This window comes from Symphalangus syndactylus, chromosome 24, assembly GCF_028878055.3.
Source record: "Symphalangus syndactylus isolate Jambi chromosome 24, NHGRI_mSymSyn1-v2.1_pri, whole genome shotgun sequence".
Taxonomy (NCBI): domain Eukaryota; kingdom Metazoa; phylum Chordata; class Mammalia; order Primates; family Hylobatidae; genus Symphalangus; species Symphalangus syndactylus.
This window is the reverse complement of record NC_072446.2, coordinates 14363594-14375376: the sequence shown is the minus strand read 5'-3', so window position 1 is coordinate 14375376 and position 11783 is coordinate 14363594. Positions and strand designations below refer to the sequence as shown.

Here is an 11783-nt window from a genome sequence, read left to right as displayed (position 1 = left end):
AAGCTCTCAACACACATCCATAGGATGAAGGAACCCTCGATGCCTGGCACTGTTAATGAATTTAGTCTTAATTAATCATCTTAATAGAACTGTCTCAAAACCTCCCAGTGAGGAAAGCGGAATTTGTTCTTACTACATAATGGGTCTTTATTCCTAGCCGTCCACTTATTTCCTCCCAGAATATCTTCCCCTCTGTTGTAGGAATGGTGACCTTGGAAAACAGTCCAGGAAGAAAACCCCAGCTTCCTGCCGAGAGGTCTGTCCACCTCTTGCTAGCCCACTAGCTTGCAGTTGGCCCAGCCGTGGACCTGGGATGTTATATATTCATTAATTAATCAGTTCAGCTCCAATGCCAGCCTCTGCTTGCCCACTCACTAATCCAGCTGAGGGACAGTTGGGACCACCCCAGTACTGGGCGTGGGCCAGGCATTTCCAACAGCCAAGAAAAGCACCATGTGCTATGAAGGGAAAACACACCAGCTGAGCCCCCCTCTCCGCACATAAGTACAAATCTGTTGATAAGGGAAGAGGCCATGGAGATGGACCAGGGAGAGTCTCAGATACCTAACTGGTGGAGACACACACTGGCATCCTCCCAGACCAGTGCCCTGGTAATTATCTAGGAGGTGACCTGTAGCTCAACTGAGTCATGCTTCCTCCTCTCTCAGTCTCCCGAGGCAGGCTCTGGACACCTGCTCATCTCAAGGCTGCTCAGCCAGAAAAATGTTCCCCTACCTCGTGTAGATGATCCCCTTGCTGTTGTCCCAGAGCCATTTTCCAGCTCTGGGTCCACAACAGTGGGGGTATGGTGGAAACCTAGGGGGTCAATGAGTCAATCAACAAACACTGGCTGAGCACCCCAGCGACAGAGTGATTACTGCTTATAGGCAGGGAAAAAGAGTGTGGGGTGGTGGGGTCCAGAGGTAACATTATCCGTGAATTTCATTTAGGGATTGTTACAAAGAGTGGACGCCAACCAAAACGCATATTTTCTCCAAAGACATGTGCAGTAATATTTATAGCAGCACTTTTGTGGTGGCCAAAAACTCAGTGCAACACCCATCAGCAAATACTGTTCAGGAGCAGAAATGGACACTAGGGCCAGTCACAGCAATGGGGATGCTCTCTCAATCATGACACTGGGCAAAGGCAGCCAGGCACAAAGGAGAACATCTGGATGGTTCCACGCACACAAAGTTCAAATCATGGCAAAGCTAATCTTTGCAGAGGGAGTCAATGAGAGCCAGGGAGGACAGTGACCCTGGGGGCCGCTGGGGGAGGCCGGCAATGCTTTGTTTTCTAATCTCCAGGTGGTGGTTACAGGCGAGCCTTCTCTTTGACATACTCAATTAAGCTCTCTACACTTGAGAGTCTGTCCACTTGTAGGTGTGCATACTTCCACTGCGGATTTAAATTTTCAAAGAAGTCTAAGGTGTTAGGTCTGGAGGTTTCCCCAAGGTTTTCCGCAGATAAGCAAATGGGCCTAGAGGTGGACGAAGGGACCAGACGTGAGCAAAGGATGGCAGCAAGCCCGGACCCAAGCGACGCGGCGAAAGCACAGCGACCCCACCCTCGCCAGGTGCAGCGCCGTCTCCGCCTCAGAGTCCTGCGTTGCCTGGCAACCGGTCTCCCTGGAGACGCGAGACGCCGAGCCCAGGGCCAGAGCTTGCGGGGCGCACGGAGCCCCCAGGCCTCATGGCGCAGAAACCGCTCAGCACCGCGGCGGCTGAACGCATGAACCTTGTGGCTCAGGATGAGATCTGGTAACGCCTGGGATCCGGTAACGCGGTGGGCTCCTGTTCTCACCTGAAGTGTCCACATCTGGGGTCTCAGTTTCCCCACCAAGTCCAGGAGGTGGTCGACCACTAAACTCGAGGGGCCGAGGGGCGTGCGCTGAGGATGGTCAGGGGCCTTGAGGAAAGGGGTCAATCTTTGGGACATGAGAGCGACAGGAGGGCCTTTCTCCCTTTCCTTCTCCCTCTCCTGTTGGGCCCACCACGATGTGAGAGATTGGCTTTCAACAATCAGCAGAGATTTGCTTGTTGAAATCCAACTAACGTGTTCATGTTTTTTGTTTTCTTTTTTTTTTTTTCTTCAGACCTCAGAATCCAACCAGAACGTGTCCATGTTTTTAAGACTGATGATTTTTTTTTTTTTTTTTTTTTTTGAGATGGAGTCTTGCTCTGTCGTCCAGGCTGGAGTGCAGTAGCACGATCTTGGCTCGCTGCAACCTCTGCCTCCTGGATTCAAGCAATTTTCTGCCTCAGCTTCCCGAGGAGCTGGGATTACAGGCGCCAGCCACCACGCCCGGCTAATTTTTTTGTATTTTTAGTAGAAACGGGCTTTCACCATCTTGGCCAGGCATGTCTTGAACTCCTGACGTCGTGATCCACCCGCCTCAGCCTCCCAAAGTGCTGGGATTACAGTGTTGAGTCACCGCGCCTGGCCAAATTTTTTTTTTTTAAAAGAAAGCAAAAATCCTAATATTTGTTAAATTTGAATGAAATACATGAAAATCCCTTGATTTTCCTGGGTTTTTAAGTAATATATTTTAACTTTAAAGATAGATCCATTTTCTAAAAGATGTATGTCTAGCAGACATTTGTCATGGATATTTTAATTGGCATGCTATCTGCTACGTATTATTGCATCTCTTTGAAGGTTTAACTCATATGGGAAGTTACTGATTTAGATGCAAGTGACTAAGTTGTAGTAACAATAAAACATACTTGTTTACCTTCTAAACTTCAGTTATCCTATTTACTCTCTCTATAATTTTTACCATTTCCTTGTAAAACCTATATTAGTCACTTCATATGTGTCTTTAAATTGTTTTCACCTGATGAATTTATTTTATGGAAAACTTTATATCACTCTCATAAATAGAAAACGTTTATCATTTGGCATAAAATGCACAACTACTTTTTACAAAATCTTTATCCAAGCATCCCGACAGGAGATGCTACCACAGCAGGATCTGTTCCCTCTGTCTGAAATGCCCCTTCCTCTCTTCTTCACCAGACAAACTTCTGCTCATCCTTCAAGACCCAAATCTAAATGACCCCTCCTCTTTGAACAGGGCCTGTGGCTACTGAACACTTAAATTGTCACTGATCCAAATTGGGTTAAGCCGTAAGTGTAAACTGCACAACAAATTACAAAGATTTATTTTTAAAAAAAGATTATTTAAATGACTGTCAGCCAGGTGTGGTGGCTCATACCTGTAATCCCAGCTACTTAGGAGGCTGAGGCAGGAGATTTGCTTGAAACTAGGGGGCGGAGGTTGCAGTGAACCTAGATGGTGCCATTGCACTCCATCCTGGGCAAAAAAAGGCGAAACTCCATCAAAAAAAAAAAAAAAAAGACCGTCACCTGTTTATTCTTATGTTCTTTTCAATTAGTTACTAGAACATTTAAAATTGTGTATGCAGCTCATGTTTGTGGCTTATGTTACATCTTGATTGAAGTAGACTCTGCCTTAGATGCTCACTGCCCAGGGCAAAGAAAGAGTTGACCAGGGCCTCCAGAAATGTGGGGTGGGGATATGCTGATATTGATTCCAAAATATAAGAAACTAGAAAACTCAAAATGACTGAATGTTTAATTCCATGTTTGCAAAATGTGGCACGTGGGCTCGTCTACTGCAATGCCACTCAGCTCGTGGGTAGTTAGATATAAACGATATTAGCATGGAGCAAAAGCAAGGCCAGATTAGGGTGGGGCAAGTGAGGCACTTGGGCTGCAATAGTTAGGAAATGCTCCACGTCAAGGTTATGCAGATAACGTCAAGTTATGCTGTCTCTGCACTTGCAGGAAGCAGGGAGTGAGCACCTCCTCTACTTTTGCACCTCCTCAAATTTTGAGTCATAAGGGCCTCCAAAATAAGAGGTCTGGTGCCTAGAAGTCTCCTCAGGCAGAATCGGCCCCCAGACTGGCCCTTACCCAGCATACCCTCCCAGCCGTAACAGCCAACCAGCATCTCTCTTTGGTTAGCCGTGTGTCTCCCTTGCTGGTGGGAGGTGCTCAGTGTCGGAGGTGCTCACGCTGTCTGGCTCCTCACTCCGTCCCTGGTGCAGAACCACTACCCAGTCAATGTTCGTGGAGAATGGAAACGTCCCCCACAGACCCCTTGAACCTTTTTCCATGTTGCCCAGCACTCAGGAACTTTCTTTTTCAGGAAATACCGTCTGAAGGCTGAATCGGAAGCACGGCAAAACTGGCCCCAGAGCTGGGGGTTTTTAACAACCCCTTTTGAGGAGGTAAATATAAATTGTGTGAGCCCCGAGGTTATAGAATCAATCATTTCAAAGCATGAATGATTACAAAGTCTATAATTTGCAAGAATAAAATTAAAGAGCATGTTGTAGGCAAAAATCACTAACTCCTAAACCAGAAGGTTCCCGCCTTTCACAGATTCCTAGGCACTGACCACATGCCAGGCATGTTCTAGGTGCTTCGGCAGAACCAGCTGATCAAATCTGGACAAGAACCCAGGTGCAGAGATAGGTGCTGTTTTATGCCCATTTACAAATTAGGAAATTGAGCTCTAAGACCTGCAAAGTCACACAAGTGATAAGGACCACACTCAGGTGAGAAGCAAGTGGGTCTGATGTCACAGCCACCTGACCTCAGACTTCCCATCTGTAAAGTGGGATGAGAGTCCTCACCTGCCTAACTGAGCGACTGTGAGGTGCAGATACAAGAAGGCCATGGACACCTCGCCTGGCCTAGAGGCCAAGTGACATATGAGGGATTCTTGGGAAAATGCTGTCGGTATTCCCTAAAGATCACAAGTCCAGAAGTCTACAGGGACCAGCTAGGTGACAGAAACAGGAGACAGGGCCAAGCATAATTAATCAGAAGGGGTGGGGACTCAGGTAAAGAGGCCACTGGTCCTGTCCAAAGAGGCAGCCAGCATGAGCCCAGCCAAGTGCAACCATATGGGAAAGCCAAGTGCATATTCCCATCACTCAAGAGAGTCGAGAAAGCCAGATGTTTACCTGAAATTTTCTCAGTCTAGAATGAAATGCTTATGTGGGTTGTGGTGGGGTGGTGGCCACCAATCTGCAACCTCTCAAACTTCAGGACAGAACACAAGAGATGCAGAATTAATTAAAACACCACATCAGTCAAAGTATCCATGATTCACAGCAGTGTAAACCCCATTTGTAATTCATCTCACTCTACTAGCTTTGAAATTATGCTGTTCTTAATGAGGGTGTTTTTAATTCTTAGAGGGTTCCACAATTTGAAATTTTATGCATAGAATGAGTTCTTAGTAATATAATATGCATAAAGAGTCTATATTAATATTCTTTATATGTAATTAAATTGGGTTTTCAAAAAGCTTGATATTGCTTGAAAAATTAAAAAGGGGAGTGGAGGCTCTCCTCTAATATTTTAAAGTTTGGTCCTGAAAACTTTTTGGCATTTTTTGTTAGTTTGTTTGTTGTTGTTTGAGACAGGGTCTGGATCTGTCACCCAGGCTGGAGTGCAGTGGCAAGATCTCAGCTCACTGCAGCATCCACGTCCAGGCTCAAGCCATCCTGTCACCTTGGCTCCCAAGTAGCTGGGACCACAGGCACCCGCCACCATGCCCAGCTAATTTTTGTATTTTTTGTAGAGATGGGGTCTTGCTAAGTTGCCAAGGCTGGTCTTGAATTCCTGAGCTCAAGCAAGCCTCTCACCTCGGCATCCCAAAGTGTTGGGATTACAGGCATGAGCCACCACACTCAACCCTTTTTGGCATTTTAAAATTTGAGTCCATAACTGGTAACATTTTCTCAAATTCCCCCACAGGGGATGTAAATTAGGAGGCTGTGGTGAGCAGCAGGAAGGGATGGAGATGTGTCTCGGCTTTGGGTGCAGCAGGGCTGCGTTGAGGTCCCCACCCTACTTTCCTAACGGTGTAACTAAGACAAGCCCCTGCCTCCCATTTCCATGCCCCACTTCTGTGTCTATAAAATGTGCCTTCTAGGGGAGGCAATGGGGAGGACACTTGCCCCAGCTTCATCCCGAGGCTTCCCATCTCTGGGGATTCTGTTTCAGTTGATCAAGTGTGAAGAAGACCTCCCCACCCCAAAGCCCAAAATCGAGCTTCCTGAGCGTTTCCGCATCCGGCCGGTGACCCCAGTAGAGAAGTACATCAAGGTTCGAAACTTTGTTTTTAAATACTCATTTTCCTAAGTAAGAAATAAGCCCCAGTGGAAACTGATAGCTCCAGATGTGCAAAGCCAGCACTGAAGGTAAGAGCACAGCGGTGCCAGGTGCAGAGTCCAGGTCCACGCCCTTCCCAAACCCAGCATGGGAAACATGCCAGGCTAAAGTCTACACGTGCGAGCGCCATGACCTCCTGCTCTGCAGAAGCAGAGAGAAGGCAGGAAAATGGGGTCTTCATGCGTTCTTTCAGCAAACATTTCCAGGATGTGGGCAGGAAGGCAGGGCAGACCCAGGCAGGGACTCTGGAATCAAACCACCAGATCCCTGTGCTGATAAGCTGCTCACCTTCTGTGTGGTCTTGTGCAAGTGGCTTGACCTCTCTGTGTCTCCCCTGCCTCTCTTATACAATGGGGGTTAATGAAGCACCTACTTCAGGGAGTGCCATCAGGGTTCAGTGGGCTGCCCAGCATGTTTAGAGAGTGCCGATGACAGTCAGCTATTACTAAGGTGCCACAGCTTGGTTGGGAAAACAGTAATGAACAAGAAGACAAGACCCCAGCCCACATGTCTGGGTCCAGAGAACCAACGTTAACCAAGAAAATCAAAACCATTTGGATACGCTGTGCTAGCACCATGGAGGAAACAGGCTGGTGGTGTGTCACAGGATAAGAGAGGGCAGGGTGGTCAGGGAAGGTGCCCTTTGAGCTGAGGACTGAAGGATGACCAGGCACCAGCCCTAGGAAAAGTATTCTAGGCACAGGGAACAGCATGTACGGAAGCCCTGAGGCAGAACACAGGCTGCTATGTTTCAGGAACAGCAAGGCAAGGTGATGTGGCGGGAGCTTGGGTGGAGGGTGGGGGCAGGAGGAGAAGGTGTGGGTGGAGAAGGGATGTGAGTGGAGAAGTGGGCAGGCTAGAAGGAGTTGCAATTGGAGCCCGATTTAGAGCAGAAGCCGCTGGAGGGTTGTAAGTAGGGCCGTGGGAAGGTGAGACCTTCCTATTGGAAAGATGGCTCTGGTTGCTAAGTGGAGAAAAGATTGTGGGGAGAGGGACAGGAGTGACAGGGCCAAACCCAGAGAAGAGAGGCCTTAGACGATGCTCTCACCTGAAGCCTACACCGCAGTGGACACGGCTCAGATCCCTCTAGAAACTGTTGAGCTCCATATGTCTCATGGGTCTGTCATTTTGGCCGGGAGTTCTGCCCTTTGCCGAGCTATGGAGACGGTGGTTCTGCGTGCAGACGGGGAGAGCAGGTGAAAACCCAAGATGAAGGCCGCAGGGCGGGGGAAGTTCAGCTGCAGCCCTTTGCCTGGCATGCTCGCGGTCTGATGGGGTAGCTGGCACGCAGTGAGCATTTGGCCACCAGCTCAAGCTCTCATTATTATCTCTTAGCCGCTCACCGTGCTGACTGCTTTACATGGGGTGTCTCATCTTATTCCACTGCAGCCCCAGATATTATCATCCTCAAACCGATTTTGCAGATGGGAAAGCTGAAGCTAAAAAAAGCTGAATTCCTTTCTCTGGCCACACAGCAAGTGTGTCTGATTCCAGAGCCCTGCTTTTAAATGTTACCCTCAAATATTCCTCAAATGTATGTTCATGTATATGTATATACAAACTTGTGCACACACACACATACTTTTTAGGTATATGTTTACAAATCAAATTACACAGGCTGCTTTGTAATCTCATTTTTCCACCTAACAACACCCTGGACATCTTTCCATGCAGTTTAAAAAAGCACTCTAAATCGCTATTATATTAATGGCTGTGTTTTTCTCCACTGTGTGGATCTGTCATAATTTATTTAACCATCCCCCTATCCCTGGCCATCGAGGTTGTATCCAGCATGAGATTTGGGAGAATAAACCTGCAAGGAACACCCTTGTAGACGCAGCAATTTGCTCTGGGTCCGTAATTTTCTTGGTATTAGTGCCTACAAAGGTGATTGTTCAGATGAAATGCACACATTTAAGGAGCTCACTCTCCTGTGGCCTAGAACACTGGGCCGGCCAGAAAACAGAGGAAGAGAGACTGGGATGTAGGTCAGACATTTTTCCAGAGCTGGGCTTTAATTCTGCCAACTCCCTGCCTCCACCTGCCTCCATCCCAAGAATACGGTGGCATTGGATCTGCTTAGTGTCTGTAATGTCCCTCACCCACACGCTGTCCCCACAGATCCCTTGCCTGCCCATGAGACTGGACTTTCCCTCTGCCACCAGGGCCCCTGGGCCTGCTCTGCACAACCACAGTTATTCTCTTTCCAAAGAAAGCGCCCCCACCTAGATACCAGAGAGGTGCCCCTCCTGGAGGATGGGAAACAGGGAGGAACCATCCAGGCACCAGAACAAACCAAAATATGGTTTTCTCCTGTGAGAGACTCCTGTCTAGGAGCAAGGGCCAGCTCTTAAAGCCACACTCACCAGACAGAGCCCGTGGGGTGGCAGACAGAGCCCGTGGGGTGGCAGACAGAGCCCATGGGGTGGCAGACAGAGCCCGTGGGGTGGCAGGGGTAAGGACAAGAACCTTGATTCGGGCGAGAAAGGTCCCCAGCCTCTGCTTCCCTCCAAACTTCCTTTCTTGCCCAAGAAATGGTAATGGTGGCCAGGCGCAATGGCTCACGCCTGTAATCCCAGCACTTTGGGAGGCCGAAACGGGCGGATCACAAGGTCAGGAGATCGAGACCATCCTGGCTAACACGGTTAAACCCCATCTCTACTAAAACTATAAAAAAATTATCCGGGCATGGTGGCGGGCGCCTGTAGTCCCAGCTACTCAGGAGGCTGAGGCAGGAGAACAACGTGAACCTAGGAGGTGGAGCTTGCAGTGAGCCGAGATCACGCCACTGCACTCCAGCCTGGGCGACAGAGCGAGACTCCGTCTCAAAAAAAAAAAAAAAAAAAAAATGGTAACTGGTTTCCTTCTTCCACCTTTCTTCCACCTTCCCATCCTCTCATTGGTGACCAGAGCCTTTAAAAATATATTTATTTTTAATAGGTAACCTTGATATCTAAAAGGGCATCTGATGAGATGCCTCCCTCTCTCTGACCCCTGGAGCCACTGTCACCCACTTGTCATGCACTCTTGCATAGACAAGGACATCCATGGGCCTCTGGCCTCATTTTCTTATTACACAGCTTGTACCATACTTTGAATAGTTTTGTGCGCCTCTTTTCTCTTAGAAGTTTATCTCATCCTTCTAAATCATTGCAAGGCACACCACGGTGTGGACGGGCCATAGTGAATGAGCCTCGTGGGTGGATATGCAGCTTATTTCCAATTGTCTGCTATTACAAACAGCTCCGCAAGGCATCCCTTGCACCACCATGGGTGTGTACATGTGTAGCTATCAGGATATTTTGGAATGAATGCCTCAGAGTAGATTGTTGGGTCAAAGGGTGTTTGCATCAGCACTTTCAAAAGATAATTGCCAGGCTGGGCATGGTGGCTCATGCCTATAATCCCAACACCTTGGGAGGCCAAGGCAGGTGGATCAACTGATGTCAAGAGTTCGAGACCAGCCTGGCCAACATGGTGAAACCCCGTCTCTACTAAAAATACAAAAATTAGCTGGGCATGATGGCACTTACCTGTAATCCCAGCCAGTCGGGAGCTGAGGCAAGAGAATCACTTGAACTCAGGAGGCAGAGGTTTCAGTGAACTGAGATTGCACCATTCCACTCTAGCCTGGATGACAGAGCAAGACTCCATCTCAAAAAAGAAAAAAAAGATAATTGCCATATCGCCCTTGCTCCTATAATGCCCTTGTTAACGGTGGTGTTTTCATCTTTTTGCCCCTCTGCTGGGTGAAACATGATGTGTCACAGTGGATTTCAACTGCATTTCTTTTACAAGTTAGATAAAGACTTGGAAGTTAGTCTGTGTGCTCCCAAAGGCCTGGCTGGACAAACAGCTTTGAGAGCTGCTTCCTTTCTGAACAATTCTTCTTGTAGCTGGTTCAAGGAAGCTTTGGCCCCTCTGGCATTCGTTGATGACCCGCCCTACATGTAGCCTTGCAGGAGACTAATTTTAGGAGTTCATCAAGAACATATGTTAAGGGGTTTCGTCCACCAGCAGCAGCCAGCCCACTCGGGACCATCCCCTTCTGCCACTGCCTCACCGGCAGGTTCCATTAGTAAAAGTGAACTCATAACCCCAAGCATATTAAACCTCTTTATCTCAGTTCTTCTGCTAGAACAAATGTCCCGCACTGTTGCCTTTGTTCAAATCCCCTTATGCAGAGCAGATTATTTCAAAAGAAGGGGAAAACCTGCCTAAACGTTTACCCTCATTTTCCAAAAATGTCAAATCTGTCCAAGGAATTGACAAATGAAGTTGTGTTTTTTCATTCCAGATAGAAGCCCATTTTCCTTTTGGTTCTGAAAAGTAAATTCAGCTGCTTTTCATTCCTGTGATCTCCACGGTTTGGAGTGTGTGTGTATATACAGATGCATTTCGTAGAGCCTTCTCATCAAAACAGGGTGGTGTACACCTGCCACCATGGCATCTGACAATAGTGCCATATATTTTATAAAAGGCAGTGAAAACTGTAGCACTTGATATTTCTGCATCTTTTTTTTCTCTTTGCTTTCTTACCAAATAAAAATTATTTTGCTGGAAGTCATGAATTAAATATGTTAGGCATTACACGATAAAGAAACATGTTTGATGTTCCTCACTTCCAGGAAAGATGAGAGCCTCTGAGTCCAGCTGATTGGAATGTGCTTGTTTTCAGTACACATCAGGGAGGCTGGCTTCCCTTTCGTCTTTTCCACCCCTGCCTCACATGCCAATGCTGGGTGCCTCGTGTCTCTGTGGCCGAAGGTCACTAAATCCCCTGCATTTCCATTTCAGGTCCTTCCGTCCCCTCCAGTCCCACAGACCACCCAGGGCTTCATCGGCTGGAGATCTGCAGTGCCAGGCCTGAACAAGTGCCTAGAGCTCGACAATGAGATCAGAAGCTGCAAAGGTGTTTTTGCGCGAGAGCTGTGCTGGCCCAAGCAGGGCGTGCACTGAATCCAGATGGAGCTCTGCCCAGGGGTGCTGCATGTCCGTCACCAGGCACCCGGGGCCATGCCAGGGAAAGGAAGAGCTCCCCTGAATTCCGAGGACACAGTCCCCTGCATACTTGCTCACGGGATGTTGCAAAGAACACAAAGTGTGCCTTAGACATTCTCAACTCATCCGCGTCTCCCTTCCAGAATGTTCACGTCCACACCCATTCTTGGCTAATGTAATGAATAAGGCTTCTCTCATTTGTTTTTGATATCTTGGGAATTTCTATGCAGGGCTTTAAAAAAATAATAAGTGATTCAATTTTAAAAATATTTGTCTAGGTCCTTCAATGTAGCTTTTCATTGCACCTATCACCATCCTTATTTATAATGAACTTGTTGATCAGGTGGTTCTCTATCCAGATATCCCTGGGCCTGTTTTTCAGGAAGAATAATACACTTAGAGAATCCCTTGGCTCTCCTTGCTCAAGATATTTGCAATAAGTTAACAGCTTTAAAGGCAGAACTGAGTCCAAAATTTGCCACTGGGTGTAGATTCACAGGAGAAAAATGGGTTTCCCAATCCCTCTAAGAAAACCATTGCTGCTGACCTGTCCCAGCCACCCCCCA

The 11783-nt window shown here is 47.7% G+C and overlaps 1 protein-coding gene across 1 annotated transcript; it reads left to right on the top strand.

The window, feature by feature from the left end:
* Positions 1 to 1633: 1633 nt before the first annotated feature.
* On the top strand, positions 1634 to 11486 carry CIMIP1 (ciliary microtubule inner protein 1). The gene is made up of 4 exons (XM_055266150.1): positions 1634 to 1763; positions 4178 to 4259; positions 6049 to 6150; positions 11014 to 11486. Exons 1-4 carry the CDS (start codon positions 1696 to 1698, stop codon positions 11173 to 11175), a joined length of 414 nt encoding a protein of 137 aa, XP_055122125.1. The 5' UTR covers positions 1634 to 1695; the 3' UTR covers positions 11176 to 11486.
* Positions 11487 to 11783: the final 297 nt, after the last annotated feature.

Excerpts from the sequence above, each read along its gene's own strand:
- CIMIP1 (XM_055266150.1), top strand. The coding sequence starts at position 1,696 with ATGGCGCAGAAACCGCTCAGCACCGCGGCGGCTGAACGCATGAACCTT. Across the intron at positions 1,764-4,177 it reads GTGGCTCAGGATGAGATCTG|GAAATACCGTCTGAAGGCTG; the intron begins GTAACGCCTGGG and ends TTTCTTTTTCAG. Across the intron at positions 6,151-11,013 it reads CAGTAGAGAAGTACATCAAG|GTCCTTCCGTCCCCTCCAGT; the intron begins GTTCGAAACTTT and ends TTTCCATTTCAG.